This window comes from Melospiza melodia, chromosome 2 (assembly GCF_035770615.1).
Source record: "Melospiza melodia melodia isolate bMelMel2 chromosome 2, bMelMel2.pri, whole genome shotgun sequence".
Lineage (NCBI taxonomy): Eukaryota > Metazoa > Chordata > Aves > Passeriformes > Passerellidae > Melospiza > Melospiza melodia.
The window spans coordinates 120433392-120456972 of record NC_086195.1 but is presented as its reverse complement, the minus strand read 5'-3'; the positions used below and the strand labels follow the sequence as shown (position 1 = coordinate 120456972).

At 42.9% G+C, this 23581-nt stretch overlaps 1 protein-coding gene across 1 annotated transcript in view; it reads left to right on the top strand.

Moving 5' to 3' along the window:
- Positions 1-16319, top strand: part of CNGA3 (cyclic nucleotide gated channel subunit alpha 3) — a 30154-nt gene extending 13835 nt beyond the window's left edge. Inside the window, exons 4-7 of the mRNA XM_063149740.1 lie at positions 557-736; positions 8225-8332; positions 9224-9330; positions 12423-16319. Of these exons, the coding sequence (XP_063005810.1) occupies positions 557-736; positions 8225-8332; positions 9224-9330; positions 12423-13828 (1801 nt within the window). The 3' untranslated portion in view covers positions 13829-16319. The remainder of the gene's footprint in view (positions 1-556; positions 737-8224; positions 8333-9223; positions 9331-12422) is intronic.
- Positions 16320-23581: the final 7262 nt, after the last annotated feature.

Sequence of the window (23581 nt, the reverse complement as noted above, 5' to 3'; positions counted from 1 at the left end):
TGTGTAAACATAATGCACATGAATATATAAATTCATACTGAGAGCTTCCTTTTTAATCTTTGTTTATAATTTCTTTACCTTTTTTCAGGATAGATTGGATGATGTGTGTGTAGCTACAGTTATGTATGCTCTGAATATACAGGGAAGTTTGTGATGTAATGTAACCATGAATGCCTAGCAATTTAAATATTAGGGTAACACAGCATGACTCTTGAATGGAAATTCTCAAGGATCTAAAAAACCTGCATCTGATGGACTTCACTGAGTATCTCACTTTGAGATGCAAAGGCCCCCACTCAGCAAGAATATTCTGTTGCTCCTGCAGTGGGGATACAGTAGAATAGGAACTGATATGTGAGGTATTTTCCTGATCCAGTGCAGAAGGTGATCTGCAAAATTGTGGCAAGTGACTGAGTTCATACTGTTACTCCATCAAGTTTAATTTCATCACAGGGGGAGATGTGGGGAAGAATCCTGGCTGGTGTTTGTGGGGACGTTTTAAGGCACCTCCTGTTTCTGCCTGGTTCAGTCCATTTTGTGTGTGTGCTCCCTGCAGGCTGTCACGGTTTGTGTTGTCCGTGAGGTCCTGGGCCACAAGGCACTCGCACCGTGAGGAGCAAAGGCCTGACTCTTTCCTGGAGCGCATCCGGGGCCCGGAGCTCGTGGAGGTGTCCACCAGGCAGAGCAACATCCGCTCCTTCCTGGGTGCCCGGGAGCGGCCCGGGGCAGCCAGCAGGTGAGAGGACTTGTTTGTATTGAAATGGCTGAGGTTATCATGTTTTCTTGGTAATTAGGATGTAAGTTGTATTTTAAGAAGAGAGTAAGGAGCTTAGTGTGGGAGATGAACAGAGTACTAATGCTGCCCAGGAATCTTCACATAACTAAAGTATTGCACTTTCAGCAGATGTTCTTCCTTAAACACACTGTGACCAAAATCTTGACGTAAAGGATTTTTGATCATGCAGAGTGATTTCTCAGAACTGGAATTTTACCATATGCAACTTGACATTGCTAAACTGCTCTCTGCTGAGGAGAATGCAATTTCTATCTCAAGATTCTATGTTTCTACTTTTGGCTTTTCAGGATCTTAATGTGCATAATCTGCAAGTGTTAGGAAACTCTAAAGAAGCAGTTGTGCAAAATTGCTTTGTTATGTTTACTCAGAAGTCTACCTGACCACATTACAGACAGCTTCTGAAATGGCAAAATCATTTGGATGCTGACTTCAGTTACTAGCACATACACAGTCTTTGGTCTGGAAGGCAGGTTCAGTCTTAATTTTTTTTCAGTAAAATGAAAGTGAAACCTTTATATGTTTACAATTCTTTGACTTGATGACTTATTATTACTCTATAAATGTATAATACAGTGTTTTAAATTTAACTCCCGCTAAAATGGGAAAATGAAATCCCAAGACAAAAGCTGTCTTTCTGTTTGGCATTAGGCTTTGAAACAGAGACTCCCGTATTTTTTTGCATAATTAAAGACTGGTAGGTAAGCAGGTAATTAGTTTCAAAAATATCAGCAAGCAATTCAGATTAAAGCAACAACCTTTGAATATCTGTGCATTACACAGGTTGCTTTGATTTGTTGTAGTCCAGCACAGCCTTATTATCTTCACTTGATCTACTTCTTAGAAATTCGTCTCAAGAGCACGTTTTATTGAATTAGCCAGACTGTTGCTGATTTCTCAGGTGTCTGGATCAGTAGCATCTGCAGATGGCAAGTAATTAGAGAGAAAAACATTGATCATAGGCCAACAAACCTCTGCATAAGGCTATTTGAAATTAATTTGAGGGCACCCATCCTTGCCTTCTCACTTTTATGCTGTTGGTCAGGAACTCTCAGTTGTTGGATCATTAAGGCTTAATTCTGCAGCAATGGGTAGGTATGCTAATTACTTATCCACAAGCCTTGACACTGCATCTGTGAAGAGGACTTGAAAGGATTGAAGAAAGCTTGAAATAGAAGCCCAATGAGTACAAGGCTAAAAATAGTGAGGTGCATCTTGCCATGCACTAATACGCCTAAGAACAGGCTTCAGACATCAGATGTGGTCACAAATGTGTATGCCAGGCACATGACAGAAAGGAACTGGTGCCTTGAAGCAGTTATGCAAAGGGGCTTATCACAACAGTCAAAATTGACCTTGCTAATCTTATCAGTGCCTATGTGAGAAGCTCGTGAGTCTGTCTGTCATGTCGGCAAACACGTGTGTGAAACACCAGCAGCCTTTACTGACACTCTTTAATGTGTTTTATTTAACTTGCTTGCAGTCACTGGCCCTTGGCCAGGTTCAATGTCAACTTCAGCAACAACACTAATGAAGAGTAAGTACTGTTAACTCCAAAGACCTTTCTACTACCAGCACCTTCTCTTTTTCCCTATCCAGCTTAGTAACATTTGTAGTATAAACTCCTTAGTTCTTGCTAAGCCTTTCCTAAGAGTATAGTTTTATTATAGAGAAAGGTCTAGTTTTCTTAGTATGAAAAGCATCCTTTGTGCTCCCTGTGAACTTCTTTATTTCTGAAGTTACCCCTTCCTCTCGAGGAGTGAATTTGACTAAGCATTTAGTCCCTACCTTCTGTAGTTCAGCTGGCTGATTTTACTGCATTACCAATTGATGCATTCATTTTTCAGTTTTTAAGTGAGATTCATGTGTAAATTTTCTAATAGTGGTTTCCCTCTTTTAACACACTGGTCCCTTTTTGCAAATCAAGTGTCCCAAAAATTTCAGGTTGTCAAATGAGAAGTGGATACTGATGAGGGCACCAAAACCCATTTATATGTCCATCTTTTAAAAGTGTGTGTTTCAGTTCGGCAGGTACTGTTGTCTTAGAGAGAGTGACAGGCACCATAATAAGGCTGGTATTGCCACAGAGTGTCTGACAGAAGCTGTCCTTTTGAGTTTATTTAATATAATTGACAAGCTATTTCACAGTGTTACACCAAAGATAAATTTATTAAACAATGTGAAGAGCTCCTGTAATTTAAAATCACCCAATATCAATGTTTGTTGCTTGTCTTAGACCACAGCAATCTGAAGACATATTTGCTCTCCAGTATCCAGCAGCAGATATGTTCTCATGCATAATGATAGTAGGTTTTTTTCATTGCTTTCCAGATGAAAACAAAACAAATAAAAGTAATCAGTACATCTTTGATTGTGTCAGAAATACTTCTAGTAAACTCTTGGGTTTTTTTTTCTCCAAATAATTCCATCATAGGCAAGTTTAAACTGTACATTTTAAATGATGCTGCAAAACCTTTTTGCACATAGCTGCACAAGAGATCTTCCTTCTCCTAAAGCAACTTTTTGGTTTGGTTTGCGTAACTTTTATTCAAAAGGAAAATCTGTGTGCAGTGAACAGTGACAGAAATATGCAGGTTTTTCTTTAGACTGATATAAAAGAAGTGCTATAAGCTTGGAGCCAAGCCTGCTAGATGGAGCCCAAAGGACTGGTTAGGACAGAAATACTTCTGCCTTACTCTGTTTCTGACAGTGACTCAGGTACCTTGGGCAGAACTTTCATCCTTTCACTGTTTCATTATTTTTAAATGAAGACAAGACCTGTCTGTCTACCTGCCCAACAGTCTGAAATGTAGTTGATTTGCAAAGTACTTGACAGATGAGAAATGCAAATATTTGAGTCACTCAAAGACTATGACAGTGTTTTTAGGAGGGCTGATGAAGTAGATTTCTAAGTCTAAAGCTGCACACAGCTTAAAAACAGCATGGATTCTGCTGTGTTGGGGTCAAAGAGGACAGACACAAACTGTTTTATTAGTTACTGGATTTCAGTTTACTCAGGGTTACTGGTAAAGAAAAAGAAATGTGGACTTTTAATTATGTTAAAGAGCTAAGTGTGCCGTGTCTTGGGGAACTGTACATAATGCTTTCAAGTCTTTGATTATGGCCAACCTTTTCCACTGAGCAATTTCCAATCAGACTGCAAGTAGATGTGAGTATGATAAATTGGGAGTTACCATAAGAGAAAAATAAACAGAGGCAACATGAATGGAAGAAACTCATTTACAAAAGGTGCCTGTAGTTGACAGATGAGTTTGTAGGAGAACTCAGGCCAGGGAAAAATAGGTGCTATTTAAAAAAAATAGGGAAAAATTAGATACTCTGTGAAATAAAGTTTTTTCATTTTTAATAAATAAAACACAAACATAGGAGGGAGTTGGAATTGTCAAAATTGTCAAATTGTCCCTCCAAAGTTCACCACCACTGAGACTTTTTGGCTGATTCTCAATCTCAGCCTACTTTTCCCTGCATAACAGGATCCAGAAATGTACAGGCAGCTCTAAACCTTTGAAAATTCTACTTAATGGTAATTCTTCCTTTCTGGTAGGAATGCCAGGCATTTGAAGTATTGAGGATCTACATTAATCCTAACAACAGCAACTGAGCATTTCCCTTTAGATCAGACACCATGCATGGTAATCTGAAGTGCAATCCTTACAGGAAGGAGTTTTGGGGGCAGCTTGGAAAATGAAGAAGTAAAGTTCTCGACAGTCAGTCCAGAGAAATAAATTCTTGAGAAGCAGTTCCCACTGCTGTGTAGGAATCATCTTTGGTAAATGAAAAACTCGTTCTTTGATTAGAGATGCAAGTAGAAATAGAAGATCAGTCAAGCCAAAGGTTCTTTTCCCCTCCAGTTCTGCTCCCTTTTACTGTGTAATTTTGAAGGTGTCAGTGGTGCTGGTCAGCTTGGTAGGTATTTCCCTGGATGTGGCAGAGTGTGGGATCTTGGCATTTTTTTAGCAAATGAGTCTTGGCTTTTCCAAAGTACACTGTGGTGGTGCATCACTGTGGAAATGTTTAAGTGTAAGGACTGGAACAGGTGCTCATTGCTGATTGGTGAAAGCCGCTACTCTCTTAAAATTGGTGGCTGTCATCTCCTTTGGAGCACTTCTTTCTCCCTGTATCAAGCTCTTTCCTAGATGTGACTGCCATTCACAGCACAGAGCTTTCTGTCTGAGCAGTATGAGCAGGTGTGCACAGAAAGCACAAGTCCTGCAAGCAGCACTGTTACACACTCTGTCCTTGCTGTGGGGGGTTGCTGTCATTAAACTAATTTATCCTTTCTTGACACCAGTGCAAAGGGAGCCTCAGACCCACTCTTGGCAGTTCAGAGGAGAAAACAGAGCTCCCATGGGAGCAGGAATCCATGGCTTTCAATCAAACCAGACATTACATGTGAGGAGTTTTGTGATCCACATACACTGTAGTGTGAGGAGCACTCTTAGGCTGTTCTGTCTGGGGGGGGATGTTTTCTGCTTCAAGGACTAGAAATGTTCAAATAAAAAAGAAGGAGATCTTGGATCATGGATTTTCTGCTTGTGCAAGTGAGCACCAATCTTCACAACACATTGCATGATTGATGACCAAGGCATGTAGCAGATCTAGCTTTAGGTATTGTCAGAATCTTGTGAAAGATGTTAACTTCCTGTAGGTTTGAAAAGTATTTGTGGGCCTGTCTGCCTAAGTTAACATATTTCAGGACTCTTATGTTCAGACAAACCTAAGAATGGGACAATTGAGATCCTGAGGCAATTAATGAATTAAAATTTTTCTGGTTTTAAAGAACCATGAGAGGAGCTTCATCCTGATTTTTTATAATTACTATGAAAGCTTCAGACAGTCACATTGAGGTTTTAGCTGTGCAAAGAACGCTGACAGTTTGTTAAACCATTTCACATTCTGTCATCATTTGAGAGGTTTCTTTTTAAGTGCCTGGGTTCTTAAGAGTCAATCAAACTGAAAGCATTTGCTTAAAATTAGCCTGGTACACTGATGTCTGAAAAGGTCAAGAAGCTGTGGGTGACTAATGCAGAGAATCAGCCAGCTGGTTACCTGATGTGATGGTGTGGTGGTGTCAGGGTGAGAGGTCTCAGCCTGAGAACCCTTTTTTCCAATTGGATCCCTGTCCTATTCTGTCTGGAGTTTAGAATAGTTCCCAAACCTCCACCCTCTCCCTTTACTGTTCAGTATTGGTAATACTGCTAAGCCTTGCATTATGTTGTACAGCAAAAAGGAAGAAAAGAAAGAGGTTAAAGAGGAGAAAAAAGAGGAAAAGAAGGAGGAGAAAAAAGAGGAGAAAAAAGAGGAAAAGAAAGATGACAAAAAAGATGACAAAAAAGATGATAAAAAAAAGGAAGAGTAAGTATAAAGAATGAATATGTGATTGTAGCACATCTCTTACACTACAAAATATGGTATAGCATTTCATTATAATGTTACAATTGTTCTGTAGACTGCAGATTCTTAGCCTGTCAAATCTTTAATACATTTTCCCCTTTGGGAAGGTTTCAGTTGCTCAGCAAGTTGTATCTTAGAGACCTCTATTTAGGTCTTTGAGAAACAGCTGCCTACATCAGTAAAAGGGAATTGAGCTACCTCTGGTCACTTTGAACTGAAGATCACTTTTCAATTATGACAACACTTTAGGACAGCAGCCTGCTTTGCAGAGCTGCAGACTTTTCATTGTTCCAGAATTTCCATAATGATTCAGAGCAGATGAACCAAAAGTCTGGTTCATCTTACCATGTAGAAATATCTCACATGAAGAAAATTAAAGGTTTGCTAATAAGTTTACTTATTTCAATGACTAGTTATTTAATTACTTAATATAGTCCAGTTCATTGCTAATGATCACTAAATTTGTTTCTGTTAGTTAAGGGATGGTGTATTTCTGCAACAAAATGAGGTAATTTGAATGCTTTTGACATAAATGGATCGTGTTGTTGCTTTGTTCCCCTAAAGCTGACCCAAATACAGTGCAATTTACTATTACCAGTGATTAAAAGTAATGATGATGGCAGATAAAGAGAGAATGCATTTGAGTGCATTTCACAGTTAAGGAGTATGTTACAGGAATATACTCTAGGTTTATATGTATGTATGTGGTGCTATATAGACATGAGGGCATTCCAAATGGAATCTGATTGATTCCAAGATCTTTATTAATCAAAGCTTTTAATTTTTTTTCCAATTACAAAGTCTTTGTTCTAAACAGTGTCTTTTGTCTTTAATTACTATGTAGTGAAAGTGTGAGCTTTGCAGTAGCCAAGAGTGTTTTAATACATTTTCTCAAAGAAAATTGATGTTTTAATGTGTACAAGGTAGTATACTCTGATGTATAATGGCCATATTTCATGGTGACCAGTTTTGAGGTGGTGATCAGTTTTCTAGAAGAAATGGTTTAAAACCAGTAGTGAAGATAGTAAAGTAAATACATTTTAGATTAAAGCTGCTTCTTTTACTCACATTTCTGGGTATTCAGCTGACAGCAATGGCAATGCCAGAAATACACACAGATTTGAAATAAATTACCATTATATTTTAATATATTTGCATTCTTGGAGATTAGGAAAAGTCCCACAAATACGTATTCAAGCATTGCCTTGCCACATATTCTGCACACTATTATACAGGCCACATATCACAGTTTTACAGTTGAATTAATTTTGCAGCTGTGGACCTCAAATCCACTGATTACAAGCCTAATTGCTCTGTATTCCATATTAACCTTTCTCATGCTGGAGGTGGGCATTTCTGAGCATATCCTGTGCCATTAGCCATGCTGTTCTTCAAATCTTTACATTCCAGGCCTGCATGCTTCCTTTAGCATCACTTCCTTGTTGTGAGGCTGAGCCAGGACTGTGAATGTTTGAAATTTGCCTTTGACAAAGACATATTTCAGCTTTAGTCACGCACACTGTATGTGCATATGCACACAGAGTTTCTTACTTGTACAGACATGTATTTGAATACATACATGTTTTACTTGTTCAAATGCGTGCTTATACAGTCATTTCCATAATAGAATTTGCTAAAAATCAATAATTAGCCTGCAAAGGAAGTCTCTTTCTCTAGCAATGAAATGTAACCTTCTAATCTGAGTGGCAATAAGAAATATTTAACAATTAAGGGTTTTTTTCAGTGTGGGGCTTAATATAGAAGGCTGTGGGTTTCAGCCTGGGAGATATGAATGTCTGTGTTTTCTTTCCACTCTTACTTTTTCCAAAGCTGTGTCAAACAAAGTAGAGCTTGTCAGATGGGATGCCTGGTATCTCATCTGCACTGCCTGCATGGATACATTCTCTTCTTGGGCAGCTGTGAGTTCATGGTGAAATGAGCAGCCTCAAGAAGAGGGAAATCCAGCAGGTTGCTTTCTTAAATTTCCAGAATAAATCTGCATGTTTTACTTTCCAGGCAGAAAAAGGAGGTATTTGTGATAGATCCTTCAAGCAATCTGTACTACAACTGGCTGACTGTAATTGCAGCACCTGTGTTCTATAACTGGTGTATGCTAGTGTGCAGGTATGGATTGAAGTTAATAACAATTTTACATTTCAGTCATTATCTTTCCTATGTAAATCACCCTCTTACCTCCCTGCAGTATCTTTTGAGTGACTTGCCTAGAAGATTTACAGTTCATACCCCATTAGGGATGTATGATATGCCGACCACTGGGAATAGATTGCCAGTGTTTGTTTTTTTTCCTTTTTGTCTAAAAGCAGGTGGATGTAGCTTGCAGTGAGTGTCCTCATGAGCGCTGGTGTGGCCTTTGTGTGCCACCTGCCGGCTGAGCTGTGTCCTGGCCGCTGCATCCCAGGGCACTGCCAGGGATGAGGGCTTCCCACCTCCCAGGAGAGAACAGAAAGGAGGGATGTGGGCAGTGGTGGGGCCTCTTAAATTCATATAATACATCTTTTGGATGCTCGAAGGGCAGGGAGATGTAACTCAAGTATTTATTTTCCATGGTACAATATAGAAATCAGTTTCAGTGAAAGTGATGGTGAGCTGAAGAAAGAAAGGGTTTCCCTACACTGTGTAAGATGGTAGGGAGAGATGAGGATGGCTTGCCATTGAGAAACAAATCTTTTATTTGGGAATTATCTTCATGGAGATATGTATCCCGTGAAATCTGGTGCAATTTTAATTGGAGTGATATGTGTAATCCTGCATAACTGGGGCATTTATGTGTTTGAGTTTATTCCTGTCCAGAACACCTTTGAATTCTGAAAGATCTTGGTGTCTGTTTGGACATAGCTCTAGTATGCAGATGTCTGCACACTAGATATTGGAGATGGAGATATTCTGTAATATTTTGGGAACAGAAATGTGCACTAACATGCTGCTGGGGCATGTAATGCAAGTACTCTGCTTATGCAGTTGGTGTAATTATTTTTAAAATTTTTGTTTCTTTAGAGCCTGCTTTGATGAGCTACAAATGGACCATATTAAAATGTGGCTGTTCTTGGATTATCTCTCTGATATTATCTATGTTATTGACATGTTTGTCAGGTTCAGAACAGGTGAGTCTTTCTGGGATTTGCTCTCTAATACTGCATGTATTTAAAGGCTGGAAACAAAATTCCCCTGTGGGGTGTTTCCACTGTAATGTCCTGTCAGAGTGCAACAGTGGAGGCTTTTGGAAGATGAAGTGTCCGATCAGCTTGGATTTTTGAAGGCCATACATTCCAACACTTGCTCTTCACTTGTCTCTGAATTCAGTTCTGTCAGTAATAGGCATGCCAGATGCTGAGTGCATAGCTGTGTGGGGAAGGGACAATAGGGCACCTGGGGCAGGAAACCAACTGCACCTGGCACCTGTCCCAGCCTTCAGTCTGTGCTCCTATGCCTGGAACAGGCAGTGTGGCCCCTCTGCCACCATCTGCCACCCTCCGTGCTTCCTGCAGGCTCTGTGAGGTCCTGCCAGGGTTTCCCACTGCCTGGTGATGGGACAGGGTTAACCCAGGAACCTGTGCTTAGGTCCTGCCTTCCTGGAGGAAGTGTGAGCCCAGAGGATTTGTGAGGGCTGTGCCATGCTATGTGTGAAGTGATTCTCTTCAACTTCTTGTAGTGTTTCTGTAATCCAGCAGGCTGAGATTCCAGCCTTAAAATGGTATCTGTTTTAAACTGAGCAAGGTCATAATATAATATAATATAGGCCTAAGCAATGGCATACAGTGATCCATGTCACCAAGTTACTGAATAGTCCTCAGTGCACTTTGGTGCTTGCTCTTTGGTCCATGCCAGAGAGCACCCAGTGTCTGGGGACAGCGAGGAGGACAGCAGAGGTTGGGTGTTTTTGGAGGGGCCTGGGAAAACTTACACGTGAATAGAAGCTGTCATGGTAGCTGGTCTGGGGCCAGAAAACATCTCCTGTCTCATTCTCTTCACTGGTACAGACACAGCTTCAAAATGTCCCTTCAAAGGGTCCACAACAACTGATAATTTAAAAGTGAGAGTAATTTTAGATCTTTCATTTTAACATCTTACCCATTTTTATCTATTTATTTATTTAAAGTTGTGCTGACAGCTTGATGTTAATTATGGCCTGTGAGAAGTTGTAAACATAATTACAAGATGGGCTAAAAATGCTCTCATGTGGGAAGCACACAACCCATGGCAAGCCAAATTCTTAAACTTAGCAAGTACTTTGTTCAACAGGAAAGTCAGTTTCAGGTACCAGCCAAAATCACAAGAGTGCTGCATTTGGGGCAGGATGGGGAGGGGCGTTCATCTTCTTTATGCAGTTAAAACATCAGCTATGCCAACTAAATTTACCTTCTGCAGTTATGTCTGTTAATGTAATGGGAAAGAACAGAGCAGAAATTATGCATGTCCAGGCAAAGCAAGTTATAAATTTCCGTGGGCTGTCCTGATAATGATTATATGGCTGTTAAAACCTGACTGGAATTCGAATTTTCAGGCCTGGCTTGCAAGTGCAGAATTGCTGGAGCTGTCTCCCAAATGCTTCAGTGCAGGTGTCAGCTGTAGTTCCAGGCACTCCAAGAAAGAAGTTGTTTCTTTTAGGTGGCAAAATCTTTGTCAGCTCTCTTAACAGTTCCTTCTGGCTCTGCCTTTGCCTGCTGCCTTTTCATGTGAGTCCACAAGGCCCATCTTCCCTGGGGACAGAGGTCCTGGAAGCCTTTGGGGTGGAGTGAGACTTTGCTGTCTGAGGGCAGGGTCTGCCTTGGAGCTGAGATCTAGGTAGCCTCACGACTGCTCTGATCAGCAGCTTCTCCATGGTGCATTTCTGTCCAGCTGCAGAGCCAGTTGGACTGCATTTCACCTGTTTGGTGACTGTGCATTGTGAAACAGAAAAGATTCATGTCTCAGCAGCTGGTTGTGTTTAGCATACCCTGTGTTCTAATGCTTTCAGAAGATTTTACTGTAAGACTTCAGTTCTATAAGAGAACAAAAAGCCAAGAGATTTTATCTCCTTTCAGGAGGAAGGTGTTTTCAAAGTTATTTTTCATAACTGTGTATCAGAAATTGATCAGTCTGGCCAGCTTTTCTGTTTAGTTGTACAACCAAAGGGCATATTTGAGCTGCTTTTTCAGCAGTGTTCTGGGAGGCAGCACATGCATGGCACAGGAACTACTTCCATTAGTAATCGCTGTTAGTTTGCAGATCCAAAGCCAGATACACACAAACAGATGTGGCATTTTCAGATGAGCCACACATTCCAGAAATACCGTGCTGTGTAGGGCACAAAGAAATGCAGCTTGGTGTTCCTCAGCAGAGGCTTCCCTGAGAAAGCTATAGGTGCCTTGCAGATTGCTAAGGAGTTAGTAAAATGTGATAATCCAGGATACACCGGGAATGTTTTGTTTTTTCCTCAGTGGACATTTTCTCCGGAGTGGCCCAGTGGGCTGACAGTTGGATATCTTCAATTGCAGCAAGTATTTGATATCTATCAATTATATAGGCTGTTCCTTGTGGAACATTTTTAATGCCCTCAGAGGCACAAAAGAGCTGTGCTCTTGTCTCTCACTGCAGTTTATATCTATTTGTAATTTTTTTAAATCTAATACTTTTCAAAGTCTTTGGAATGAAAAAATTTTGATGTGTGAAAGTCTGCTTAGTAGCTCTCTCACTAGAAATACAAAGTGCAAACCAAGTAAAATCACGTCAGATTTAACACTGGACAGAAGAAGAAAAGCATGACTTAGGGAGGGGGATGACTGCATTTCTTTATCTCAAGGGTATCTATATTGTTTGAAAAAGGTTTCCAACAATCTATTATGCCTACTTATTCTTGGTATTTATTTTAAAATATTCCACTGCTATTTTATAGGCACTTGCTTAACTTTAGTTATGACTCATGCCAATGATTCATGAAAAATTAGACACTTGAATATCCCTCTTTTTTTTGCAAAGATACTTAAAAGAAAAAGATACAGCTGTCGCAGGAAGGAGTAGAAGGCCTCAGGGAGCACTGTGGTGATAATAGAATCATTGTTCTTAGTCATTATATACCAGCTTTGAAAGCTGATTGAAATATTTAAATATGCAATTAAATGACCTCAGTATCTGTAGGCATAACAGTAAAAATTTTAACTTTCACTACTGTTGATGGTATTTTTACTGTAATGAAAAATCTTTTTATTCTCTGAAGGCTTCCTTGAACAAGGCTTGCTAGTTCAGGATGAGAAGAAGTTACGAGAACATTATACCAAAACTGTGCAGTTCAAACTGGACGTGCTGTCTCTTGTGCCAACAGACCTGGCATATTTCAAGCTTGGTTTGAACTACCCCGAGCTCCGGTTTAACCGCCTGCTGAGGATCGCTCGGCTCTTTGAGTTTTTTGATCGTACTGAGACCAGGACAAATTATCCAAACATGTTCCGCATTGGCAATCTGGTGTTGTACATTCTCATCATCATCCACTGGAACGCCTGCATCTACTTTGCGATATCGAAGGTGATCGGGTTCGGAACCGACACCTGGGTGTATCCCAACGTGTCGGTGCCGGAGTACGCGCGCCTGTCCCGGAAGTACATTTACAGTCTGTACTGGTCGACGCTCACGCTGACCACCATCGGGGAGACACCGCCCCCGGTGAAGGATGAGGAGTATCTCTTCGTGGTCATCGACTTCCTGGTGGGCGTGCTCATCTTTGCCACCATTGTCGGGAACGTCGGCTCCATGATTTCCAACATGAACGCTTCCAGGGCAGAGTTCCAGGCCAAAGTGGATTCCATTAAACAGTACATGCAGTTCCGAAAGGTGACTAAGGATTTGGAAGCCAGGGTTATTAAGTGGTTTGATTACCTCTGGACCAACAAGAAAACGGTGGATGAGAAGGAAGTTCTCAAAAATCTGCCTGACAAGTTGAAGGCTGAAATTGCCATCAACGTCCATTTGGACACGCTGAGGAAAGTGCGTATATTCCAGGATTGTGAAGCTGGACTTCTCATTGAGCTGGTGCTGAAACTGAAACCTACGGTCTTCAGTCCTGGTGACTACATTTGCAAAAAAGGAGATATTGGAAGAGAAATGTACATTATTAAAGAGGGAAAATTGGCTGTGGTGGCGGATGATGGCATAACCCAATTTGTAGTCCTAAGCGATGGCAGCTACTTTGGTGAAATCAGCATCCTAAACATCAAAGGTAGCAAATCTGGCAACAGGAGGACAGCCAACATTAGGAGTATTGGTTATTCTGATTTGTTCTGCTTGTCTAAGGATGATTTAATGGAAGCCCTCACAGAATATCCAGATGCCAAAAAGGCTCTGGAAGAGAAAGGACGTCAAATTCTGATGAAAGACAATTTAATAGATGAGGAGGCAGCAAAAGCGGGAGCTGACCCAAAAGACTTGGAAGAAAAAATAGGACGACTTGAAGTAGCTCTGGATACGCTGCAGACTAGGTTTGCAAGGCTCATGGCAGAATACACTGCATCTCAACAAAAGGTGAAACAGAGACTTGCCAGAGTAGAAACCCGAGTAAAAAAATACGGTAGTGGCAGCTTATCAATTGCAGAAGCAGAGGCCGAAAAACCTGAGGAGGAGAAAAAGTAATGGAGTATTTATATTTCCTCATTTATTGGAGAAGGTTGAAGCACTGAAAGCCATAAATGTATGTAAATATGTGTGTGCATACATAGACATAATTATTTTTATATGAACTCAAGAGAATGGTTTTTAGCATTTTTAACTGAAGCAGTATTTTCTTGTAAACAGAACACTGTCACCTTCTTCTTGGGGGGAGATTTGGTCCAGCACTTGGTACTTTTTTGTACTGAGAGTGGGCTTCTTACAAGTCATGCTCAGAATGTCTGCTGTGTTTGGTACCTGTAGGTCTTGACACATTGTCTCTTCCTGCACATCATGCGTTAAGAAGGCATTGTACTTGAAGTAGAAGAGATTAAATTTTTCCTTTTTAAGAGCTTAAAAAATGTTCATAGGGTACCTTGCTCTAACTTGCTACTTTAGTAGCTGATTAAATGCATGGATGGATGTCTGGGTTTCTCAAAATTTTTGTTCTTTCACAGTCTGTGCAGACAGTTGGATGACAGCTAAGCAATGTCAGGTACCTGGCCATTGCAGTGCCCCCTGCATGTGTCTGAAACAGCCGTGTGCTCGATGCTTTAGTGTGATTCTCTCTAATGAGCTGGGCTCTGCACAAAGGACCATGCTGACAGAGTAGCAGTGCTCATTCATGTCCCTTCTGGCAGGGTCTGTGACAGCCTTTGCTGCTCTGCAACTGCTTTGCCAGGGGAGAGAGCAGGGGATGCTCCCTTCTGGATTTTTAGCCCAGTTCCATCAGCACTGCTAAAACCCTTGCTTGGAAAGGAGTCCCCCTAAGGGTAATACAGTTTCACCAAACCTGTGAGGAGAAAAGAGGGCTCTGGTGTGTGCAGCTCCCCTGTGTAGGGTGCTGAGTGAACTCCCTGGCAAGTGGGCAGTCCCGAGGGACTGCCTGAGCTACTGAGAAATCCCATGGGCTGGCAGGGCAGGCTGTCACTGCCTGCCAGGCAACTTGCTCCCACACAGGTTTTCTGCAAGGCAAGGATAACAAGCCCTGTGTTGCAAAGTCATTCTGGTCACTTAGGCCTATGTTTTCTTCCTTTTTATTTCTTCTGAGGATGTCTACTCCATCTCCCTGTGCTGTTTGCTGCCATCTTTTCTCCAAAGTAGTTGTCACACTACCTTGTTTCTATTAGTTAGGGAGAATGCAGAAGGTACTAGCTTTCATTTTTTGCTGTACAGTATTTTGCTGTCATGCAACTTCCCCAATGTTACTTTAATCCTCCTGTATCTCACTGGCTTTTGGAAAGTGTGGAATAGCAGAGGCTGTTCAGCACGTATGGCGTGGGATCCTCCAGTGGCATTAGGTATTACTATGGGCAGTGCTCTGACTTTAGTTGTCCTCAGGCCTGAGTTATGACAGCATCTGGGATCAATGGCCTGTTGGAAAATTGGTGAGGAGCCCGCTGAGAAGAGGGTGGTTTAACTGGGTGACAGCAGAATGAAAAGTGACAGTTTTGCTAAACTGAGTACAACTGCTCAGAGTAAGTCCTCGTCTCCGGGCAAGCAGCTGTTCCCTTCTATTGACACTTTTGAGCCTGGTGAGGGAGACAAATCTGTCAGTGATTAAGGAATGGAGCTTTGCCAACAGCTCTGGCAAAGGGACAACTGGGTGGTAATGTCCACACATGGCCCTTGTCTAAACTCCTGTTAGTGCTAGCCTAGAAGCCAGCTATGCTTATGGATTTTCCCTAGGCTGGGCTTAACCTCTATTATCAATATATCCACTGATTGTAATAAGTAGTTTGGAAAACAGTCAGTATCTCTTTGTGGCCAGTGGCACTCAGGAGTATTGGTTCATCAGCTGAATCTTGGCCTTCTCTTCTTTAAGGGCTTGAGAGAAATGGGGGAGCTCTGAGAGGCTGGTTTTGGCAGGGTGTCGTGCCCTGGTCCCACCCAGGGGCAGGCAGGGCTGAAATGGAGCTGGGCTCACTGCAGGGTGCCCCTGTGAGCACAGACGGGGCTGTCACAGGCTGCTCAACTTCCCCCTTGTGACAGAGCCGGGTACCACACTCGCCTTGGCTGACATTCACTGGTGTGACTCAAACCCACCGTGTGTGGTAGGGGTTTCATGCATATTGACATGTTCTCCATCATTCTCTGTAAATACCCAACAGAGCACAGCTGTTCCAGCCCACTAGGCATGTATGAGTAAAACTGTTCAAAGTACCCTTTATACCAAATTTATACCTGTTTAAAAACCCTAAAAACCACAGGACTGCATCTTTACCTGGTGGATCAGAACAGCCTAATCTATCAGTTAAATACATGTTTGCTCTTCCCTTTCTGTGCCTCTTGATCTGGTTTTCATACACCAGAAAAAGAGCATTTTGATGCTATTGGCTTCAGTCACTCTGAAACATACAGCTTCTGGCATGATGAAATCACATCCTTTGGCATCTTTCATCTCTGTAAGATGTTTTTTTCCTCTTCTTTAATGTGGCTAAAGCATGTACATTAAAATATTTTGAGTAATGTTCAAGCAAATCTGTGTTTTCTCTTACCCATATCCCTCTAGATTTTAGTGTTTCAGACAGACTTTGATCACATCACCATTACATGGCCTGGAAAATTGCTAGCTGGAACAGAGATCTGAAGTGACAGAAAGCTGTGTGGGAATGGTGCCTCCCCTCACTACAGGGCAGCTGGCACACAGCTTTGTTCCTGGGCCAGTTTTGACACCATCCCTGTGTTTGCAGGTACCACACAGGCACAAGAGCCTGACCATTATGCCACTGCCCAAGGGGTTCCAGGTCCCATGGGGCACAGAGCCTGCCAGGCTGCTGCCACCTGTCTCCTGCCTTCCCTTCCCAGCTCCAGGCAGGTGGCACACCAGGGACAGTGGCTTTTCTAGCAGAAATTGTGTGCAGCTTTCTGCTGCTTGCACACAGGTCACACAGGTACCAAGAATTGCCTGGCACAGACGGGGCTGGGCTGGTTCTTTAACCTTGCCACAAGAGAAAGCAAGGCACAGGGCAGTGCTTACAGAGCATTTGAACATTGGCTGAATCTAGAAATAGATTTAATGGCCACAGCACTCACTTCACATGGGCCTAGGCAGGTAGCCATGGGTGGCACTGCTGCTCCAAACTGCCTGTGCTGAGTGAGACACCAGATGGGCAAAGTCTGAGAGGTTTGAACATCTGCTCCACATGCAAAAGGAGAGGAGAGGTGGTGGAGTGGCACACCATGCTCCAGCTGATGCTTGGAGCAAGCTTTTCCCAGGGAAAGGGCCTGAAGCTGTGGACCCTGTACCCTGACAGCAAAAGATTTCAGCCTTGCTCCTCTCTGAAGTTCTCTCAGGGCTTTCCCCATCCTTTTACCCTCATCCCCTATTATTTTAATTTACAGTTTTTACAGCAGAAAACTGCCCTGGAAAATTCAATGAACCGGACTTCAGAAGCAGCAGTAACAGCAAAACAGCTCATGTATTCGTACAGCCAAGGATTGTGGTTTTCTTTACAGTGCAGTTCTTTCTTCAAAAACAGCCCAGGGAAAGTACAATCGTGCTTTTAAAACTCTTTTCTCCAAGGCATTGGCTTCAGAGTTTCATTCCTGCCAAATATTTATTAATGTACACTAAGGGCTCTACTCTACATTAGAAACCAAACTGCTCGATGTCCATGCCCCCACAAAAGCATTGGTGCTTTCTCTGAGCTGCTCCTTGTGTTGGTGGCTTTGAAAGACACACTTGTGTCTGTATCACTGCTGGCACCAAGGATGAGACATTCACAGGCCAAACCTGGCCAGGCTGTCCAGTGAGGTGACACAGGCAGACTAAAGGAAAGCTACTCTTCACCCTCAAGATTTGCAAGATGACAGCATTTGCACTTGGCTTCAAGGTCCCCCAGCTCTTCTATTAATGTTTCCAACCTGTAACAAACAGAATTAATCAAATCCTTCTCTACATAATTCATTATTTGCAAAAACATCTCATGTATCCCTGAGAGCAAAGCGAATTATGCACTAAATGGATCTGGCAACTGTACAGGCAGTTAAAGCACAAGATTTCAGCTGTGGCAGCTTTCCTGAGGGAAGCCATCAATCTGGGACTCCCCTCTCCTCCCCAGTCCCATTCATAGCCCAGAGCATGAGAAGGGTGCCTGAGGGGGGAAAACCACACAAGCTCTGAGGAACAAGCTCTAGGGTGAAGATGGTGAGGCCTTTTGTTTCTGAAATTCAGATTTTGCAATAATTTCCAGCTCACAAGGGCTGAGGCTTGCTCCTGCCAGCTGATCCTGCAGCCTCACTGCAGCAGATACAGTTCTGCTGGTCTGTGTTGGCAATCCTCCCCCTTCCACACCCTAGGAGCAAAGGGAGGAGGAAAGGCTTGCACTCTTAAAGCAGTTATTTATGGACGAACACAAACATTAGCTTTACTCCAGAAGCAGTAGCAGTTCTCACAGATTTCCTTCATCAGAAGCTGGGAGATCACCTGGGCTCCTGCTGGGAGAGCGCAGGTTGCAGTGCCAATGGCTCAGCTTCCATGGGCTGTCTTCCCAAGAGGCTGAGGACACTGGCCAGCTCTAACAGACCTCTCTTATTTGTACAGGTAAGTCAGGGGTAGAGTACTAAAACCAGAAGTGCAGAAACATGGAAGGAATTTACTAATGGATGCTATTCCATTTTTCTTTCCTTAGCATTTATGGTGCCTGGTACCAGCCTTCGTGTAAGAGGGCAACTGAAGAACACTAACGTGGAAAATCAGGGAAAGCATGGCTGTATTCTAAAACAATGGGCAGCTTGATAAAGAACTTATAATTTCTCAGCTTTTAAATATGTAATTTCTTTAGCTTTCTGACAAGTAAAAAACCCCACACCATTCTGTTCTTACAGCCAACAGTAACGTGCCCTCATTGTCCTGGAAGGGGATCCACCTCCACGTGGTCACACGAGCAGCCCCTTCAGGTGAGTAGCATGGGCACTACTTGCCTTTCCAGAGAAGGAGACAGAGAAGCACAAAACCTTTTTTTTTGTGTAGCCTGCCGCCAGGTCTGATGAATCAATCCAACCATGCTGTAAAGATCTACTCTTTTTAGGAGAACCAATTGCCAGTTCCTCATCAAAGTACAAATATTTCACTTGCAGAGTAGTGCAGATGATTAACCCAGCTTCCTGCAGTGGGATTCCCACTGTTATCAGATTATTGTAGATTTAGGCTGTTTTAAGCAAGTCCTTAGGCTGCTTGTTTACAGGTCCAATGTTTGGCATAGGAAACCTTCTCTTACAGCAGCAGCTTTGGGTACTATCAGTGAAGGAAATGATCCAGAGGTGTGAATTTTAAGTTCTGACTGCTGAAAACCCAATGCCTCATCTCCTAGCAATAAAAGCTGCCTCTGACCACACTTGCATCGAGGTTAGGAGAAAAGCTTATGTCTGGCAGCACAAAGCTGCAGAGCTTTTCTAGCAAAGCACCTCATGCCTTTCCAAACACATTGGTTGCCTCCACAGCTCATTTAGCCTGTCAGCCACAGCCAGGCTTGGTTCACAGATGCATGGTTCAGTCTGAGCAGTGACAGAACAAGGAAGGCTCATGGCTCAAGGCAGATTGACAAAGGAGCTGTCCCAGAAACACTTTCAATTCAAGGCTTCAAGGCTGGCAGTTTCATTGCCATAGCCTGGCAGCACCGGCTGTGAGCACTGGCAGCCCAAGAAGGGTAAGTGTGGTGAGGAAGAAGAGGAGCAAGAGCAGAACCATGCAGCACCTCCGGCAGCTGTGCAGTCCAAAACTGCAGCTAGCCTGGAGCAGGGGTGACAGATGTGCTGGACAAGGGAGACACCCCAAACTGCTCAGCTTCCTGCCACCAGGGAAGGGAGGTTAGCACAGAAGGGATGCTGCAATCCTGAGCCAGAGAGAGAAAGCAGACAGGGGAGCCCCTGCAGAGTTTTCTAAACTGATTTACACTTAGGTGGCCAGAAGGGGCCCAAGCCAGACCAATGGGTGACAGGAATGACTCCAGAAGGGCAGGTTCCCTCTCCCCAGCCACTGCCACTGCTGAGGGCAAACCTGCTGTGCAGCATAGCAGTGCTGCCTGCTCCATATAGGATTCAGTCCTACACAGCTTCCCTCTCACTTGGGCAGGGCAAAGGGAAAATTTCAGAACAAACTCAGGAGGTGCTGAGACCAATTGATGTTACCAGCAGCCACTAGGAGACTCCAGAGGCTGCAATCATCCTCAGGACCCAAGGTTCCCAGAGGAAAGGTAAAAACCAGCAGAGTATGGCTGCCCGAGGCCCCCACCTTGCAGACGCTGGGAAGAAACTGCTGGAAGAGCCTGTTTTTACCACCCACAGCCCTGCAGCAGTGGCTTGGAGGCAGCAGGCAAATCATTGCCACCAACTGCCCCAAGGGTCACTGCTGGGCTGCAGCAGGACATGGTATCCAAAAGCACTGGCTCCAGGCCAGCCCTTGTTCTGGAGAAGCCAAGAGCACAAAAGAGAAAGAAGGGACTAAACCATCCTCTGAAGGTGGCAACAGAGGGCAGGTCGCATAGAGAGAGTCCCAAACCCACAAAACTTTTCCTAAGGCTTAAACACTGAGAAATTCTCTCCTCCAAAATCAAAGCTAGCACGCAAGCTGTTTAGGATGACAAAACTTCTTGTCCAAAGTGCTGCAGGTCTGGAGCAGGATTGCTTCTGAAAGGCCTGAGGATATTGTCTGGAACAACTCTTGGCACAGGAGCAGTGCTCTCACCCAGGCTGGCTGCTGGCTACTACAGCTCAGGCAGAAAGCAGAGGCTGGGCTCCAGCCCTTACACCACATGAGCCAGACAAGAATTTTGTTAGAAGGGATATCCTCTTGGGGATTTTAGTTTGGGAATGAGACACTCTCCAGAGAGAGTCAAGGTGTAAAACAAACAGTGCAAGAGCAACCCTTATCAGATGCTCACAAAGAGGTCTGTGTTGTGCTTTTGAAGGAAATACCCATATTGGAGAAACAAAATGTCATGTTTTATTTCAGGTGCCTTGCTAAAAAATTAATAGTATTCTTCATGCATAGATGACAAAAATTAAAATTCTGTGTGCATGGCTCACTGATTTTTCTTTTGGAAACACCCTTTCATCTAGAAAACATTCTTGTGCTGCATTTCCAATTTTTATTACAATCAGTTATATTAGGAAACAAAACCCCTTCAATAGTAATATATTGGCTTACCTGATCTTTATCCCTTGCTGCTCAAACACAGAGTGCTTGAAAAGGGAAATATTAAATCAAAGGTAGTAACACAGGATGTGTGGCAGCTCAACAGGGAAGTTCAGCTAGTTGCCATTCCATGGCCACTTAGTTTTGAGCACTGTTACTCCCTCTGCTGTCCTATACAGGTCTGAAAGCAGGAGGTTGCAGTGGGAAGACAGCTCTAAAGGATTTTCTCTGTACATGACCCCAGTGGAACAGAAGATAGACCAGAACCTTTGGTGATATTAAGAAAGGCTTCACGTCAGCTTTGCATGTAGCAGTTGAGCCACAAATCTCTGCAGTTTTCATCTTCACTTGACATTGATCAGTCCAAGTTGTGAGCCAAGGCTGCAGGAGCAGCAGGATCCCTGCTCATGCAGTTGTTTGCAGTCGAGCTGTGCTGCCTGTCCTTCAAAGGGCAGAAGTCTAACTCCAGCAATTGGCTGGCTGACTTTCACAGTCACCACACTCTTGTCTCAATTTTGAAGTCTCAAAACTATGCACTGACACACCCAGCAAAATAATGTAGGAGTTCCTAATGCAATCTCATTGTCCTAAAATAGAATAATGATTCCCACCCTCCACTTACATCTCCAATGTCTTTGTCTCTTAGACATTTCCCCACACACAAATCCCAACACAGGATCTATATTGAGCAAGACATCCATGAACACAAGCACACTAGGGAAACTTCAGCTATTTATCAGAATCACTCTCCTGATGTATCCTACAACTATATTTGTATATTTGTAATTAAAACCAACTTTCCACACACTTGTTAATTGGGTTAATGAAGAAGAACAATAAGAACCAACAGCTGAAGACATCTTCAGATGGAGCACTAGAGAAAAATACTGACATTTCATGGTTTTCCAAATGAATTCATCTGGGTAGGAAATGACCTAAAGACTAAGGCCAGTATCAGCTCTTATTTCCAAAGCAGCATCCCTTCCATAATTCAGTATAAATCTGAATTTTTAAAAATGAATTTTATTAAGTGCCCAATGGTCTTATGAATTTTATGATACTTTTATTAAATTTTCAGCTATGGACAAGAACTGTAAGTAACTTATCACAAACCCTTGTGACTCAGACTAAGCATAATAAACTCAGCTCTTGTTAGGAAAGGCTTGATTTTGAATAGCTTAACTTGGAAGAAATTGGAAGAATTGCTGCTCCATCTTGCAAGCAGAAATGATGGAGTTTTTCTGCATAATAAATAAAGCATAGCTCAAACATTCCACCTAATTCATAAAAACTCTTGAGGCAACCAGGAAATTCTTAATCCTCTTGTGAGAATAAAAATTTACCTGGAGGTAACTGGCTACGACAGTGCGACGAAAACACCTTAAAGCTGATGATGTGGGGATTGTCCTCTTCCAGAACACCAGCATGGAAATCTGTGTCCAATGCCCTGCTCCACAGAGCAGAAGCCCAGGCAGGCACCTGGGCAGCGCACAGTGCAGCTCCCTGGAGGCTGAGCCCACCAGGTCCATGACACCTGTGTGCTGTCAGATGGGACAGGAAGCTCCTGCTTCAGCAGTGAAGCCACTGTTGGATGAGAGGCATGAACTGACTACTGTAACACAGAGTTCCTTGGAGCCCTGGGCCCATTTCAACATCAGCTCTCCTCAGAATGCAGGGTTGGAGGGGGTCCCCTTGGCTGCCACCATTCTGTCTCAGGCTGCTGCCTGCCAAATGGAAGACAAGCCCAGTGAGAAGTTCACAAAACTATTCCTTAGTTAACTGAACTATCTCACTGCTGACAGCTGTTCCTGAAATCTCTTTAGCAAGAAGCAAAAGCTTTGGTCTTTCAAAAGGTGATGATCTGTTTATGCAGCATTATGTGCTAACATACTTCCAGAGCTAAACAAAACCATTTCTTCACTCCTAATTAAATCTGAACCAGTGCCACATTAAGATGATTCTTTTCAGGGCATTACTTCTCTTGCACTACTATCATTTTTGAAGCATGTGATGGTACAATACACAGAAGCCTGATGGCCCCTTTGCACTGAGGTTGGAAACATCCAGGCAGTCTGTTAGGGTGCAGAAGGAGATATTTCAAGAGGTATTTTTCATTTGCCAAATGACGCAGTGTTGAGATGACCGAAATATTTTCTTGTCAACATATCCTGAAGGCACCCTGTGGAGAGAACACCACCAAACTGGCATCAGACTGCTGCCTTGGAAGAGGGATCTTCTATCTCACTGAAGAGAGGTATTTCCATGGCACATAAGTACACTTAAATCTCCAAGTTTTGTAGATCTAAACTTTGTTAGACACTGTGAAAGACATTCCAGGTGTGCCAGGAGCCCAGGAAAAAACCCCAAACCAAGCCCAACTTAAAACGATACTTTCCCCTTCAAACAGAACACTGGCTGAAACTTCTGCAGGACAGGAATGCAGCCTGCAGCTATAAGACTTCAAGATTTATTTCTTTTAAACCTTATCAACTGGTGCTGCTGAACAACTAGTGCACTTACACCAGTCCTAAGGAGATAAGGTTTCAATAGAGTGGTATTTGGGGAGGCAGTATATATTTACATGAGAAATCAGTCAAATA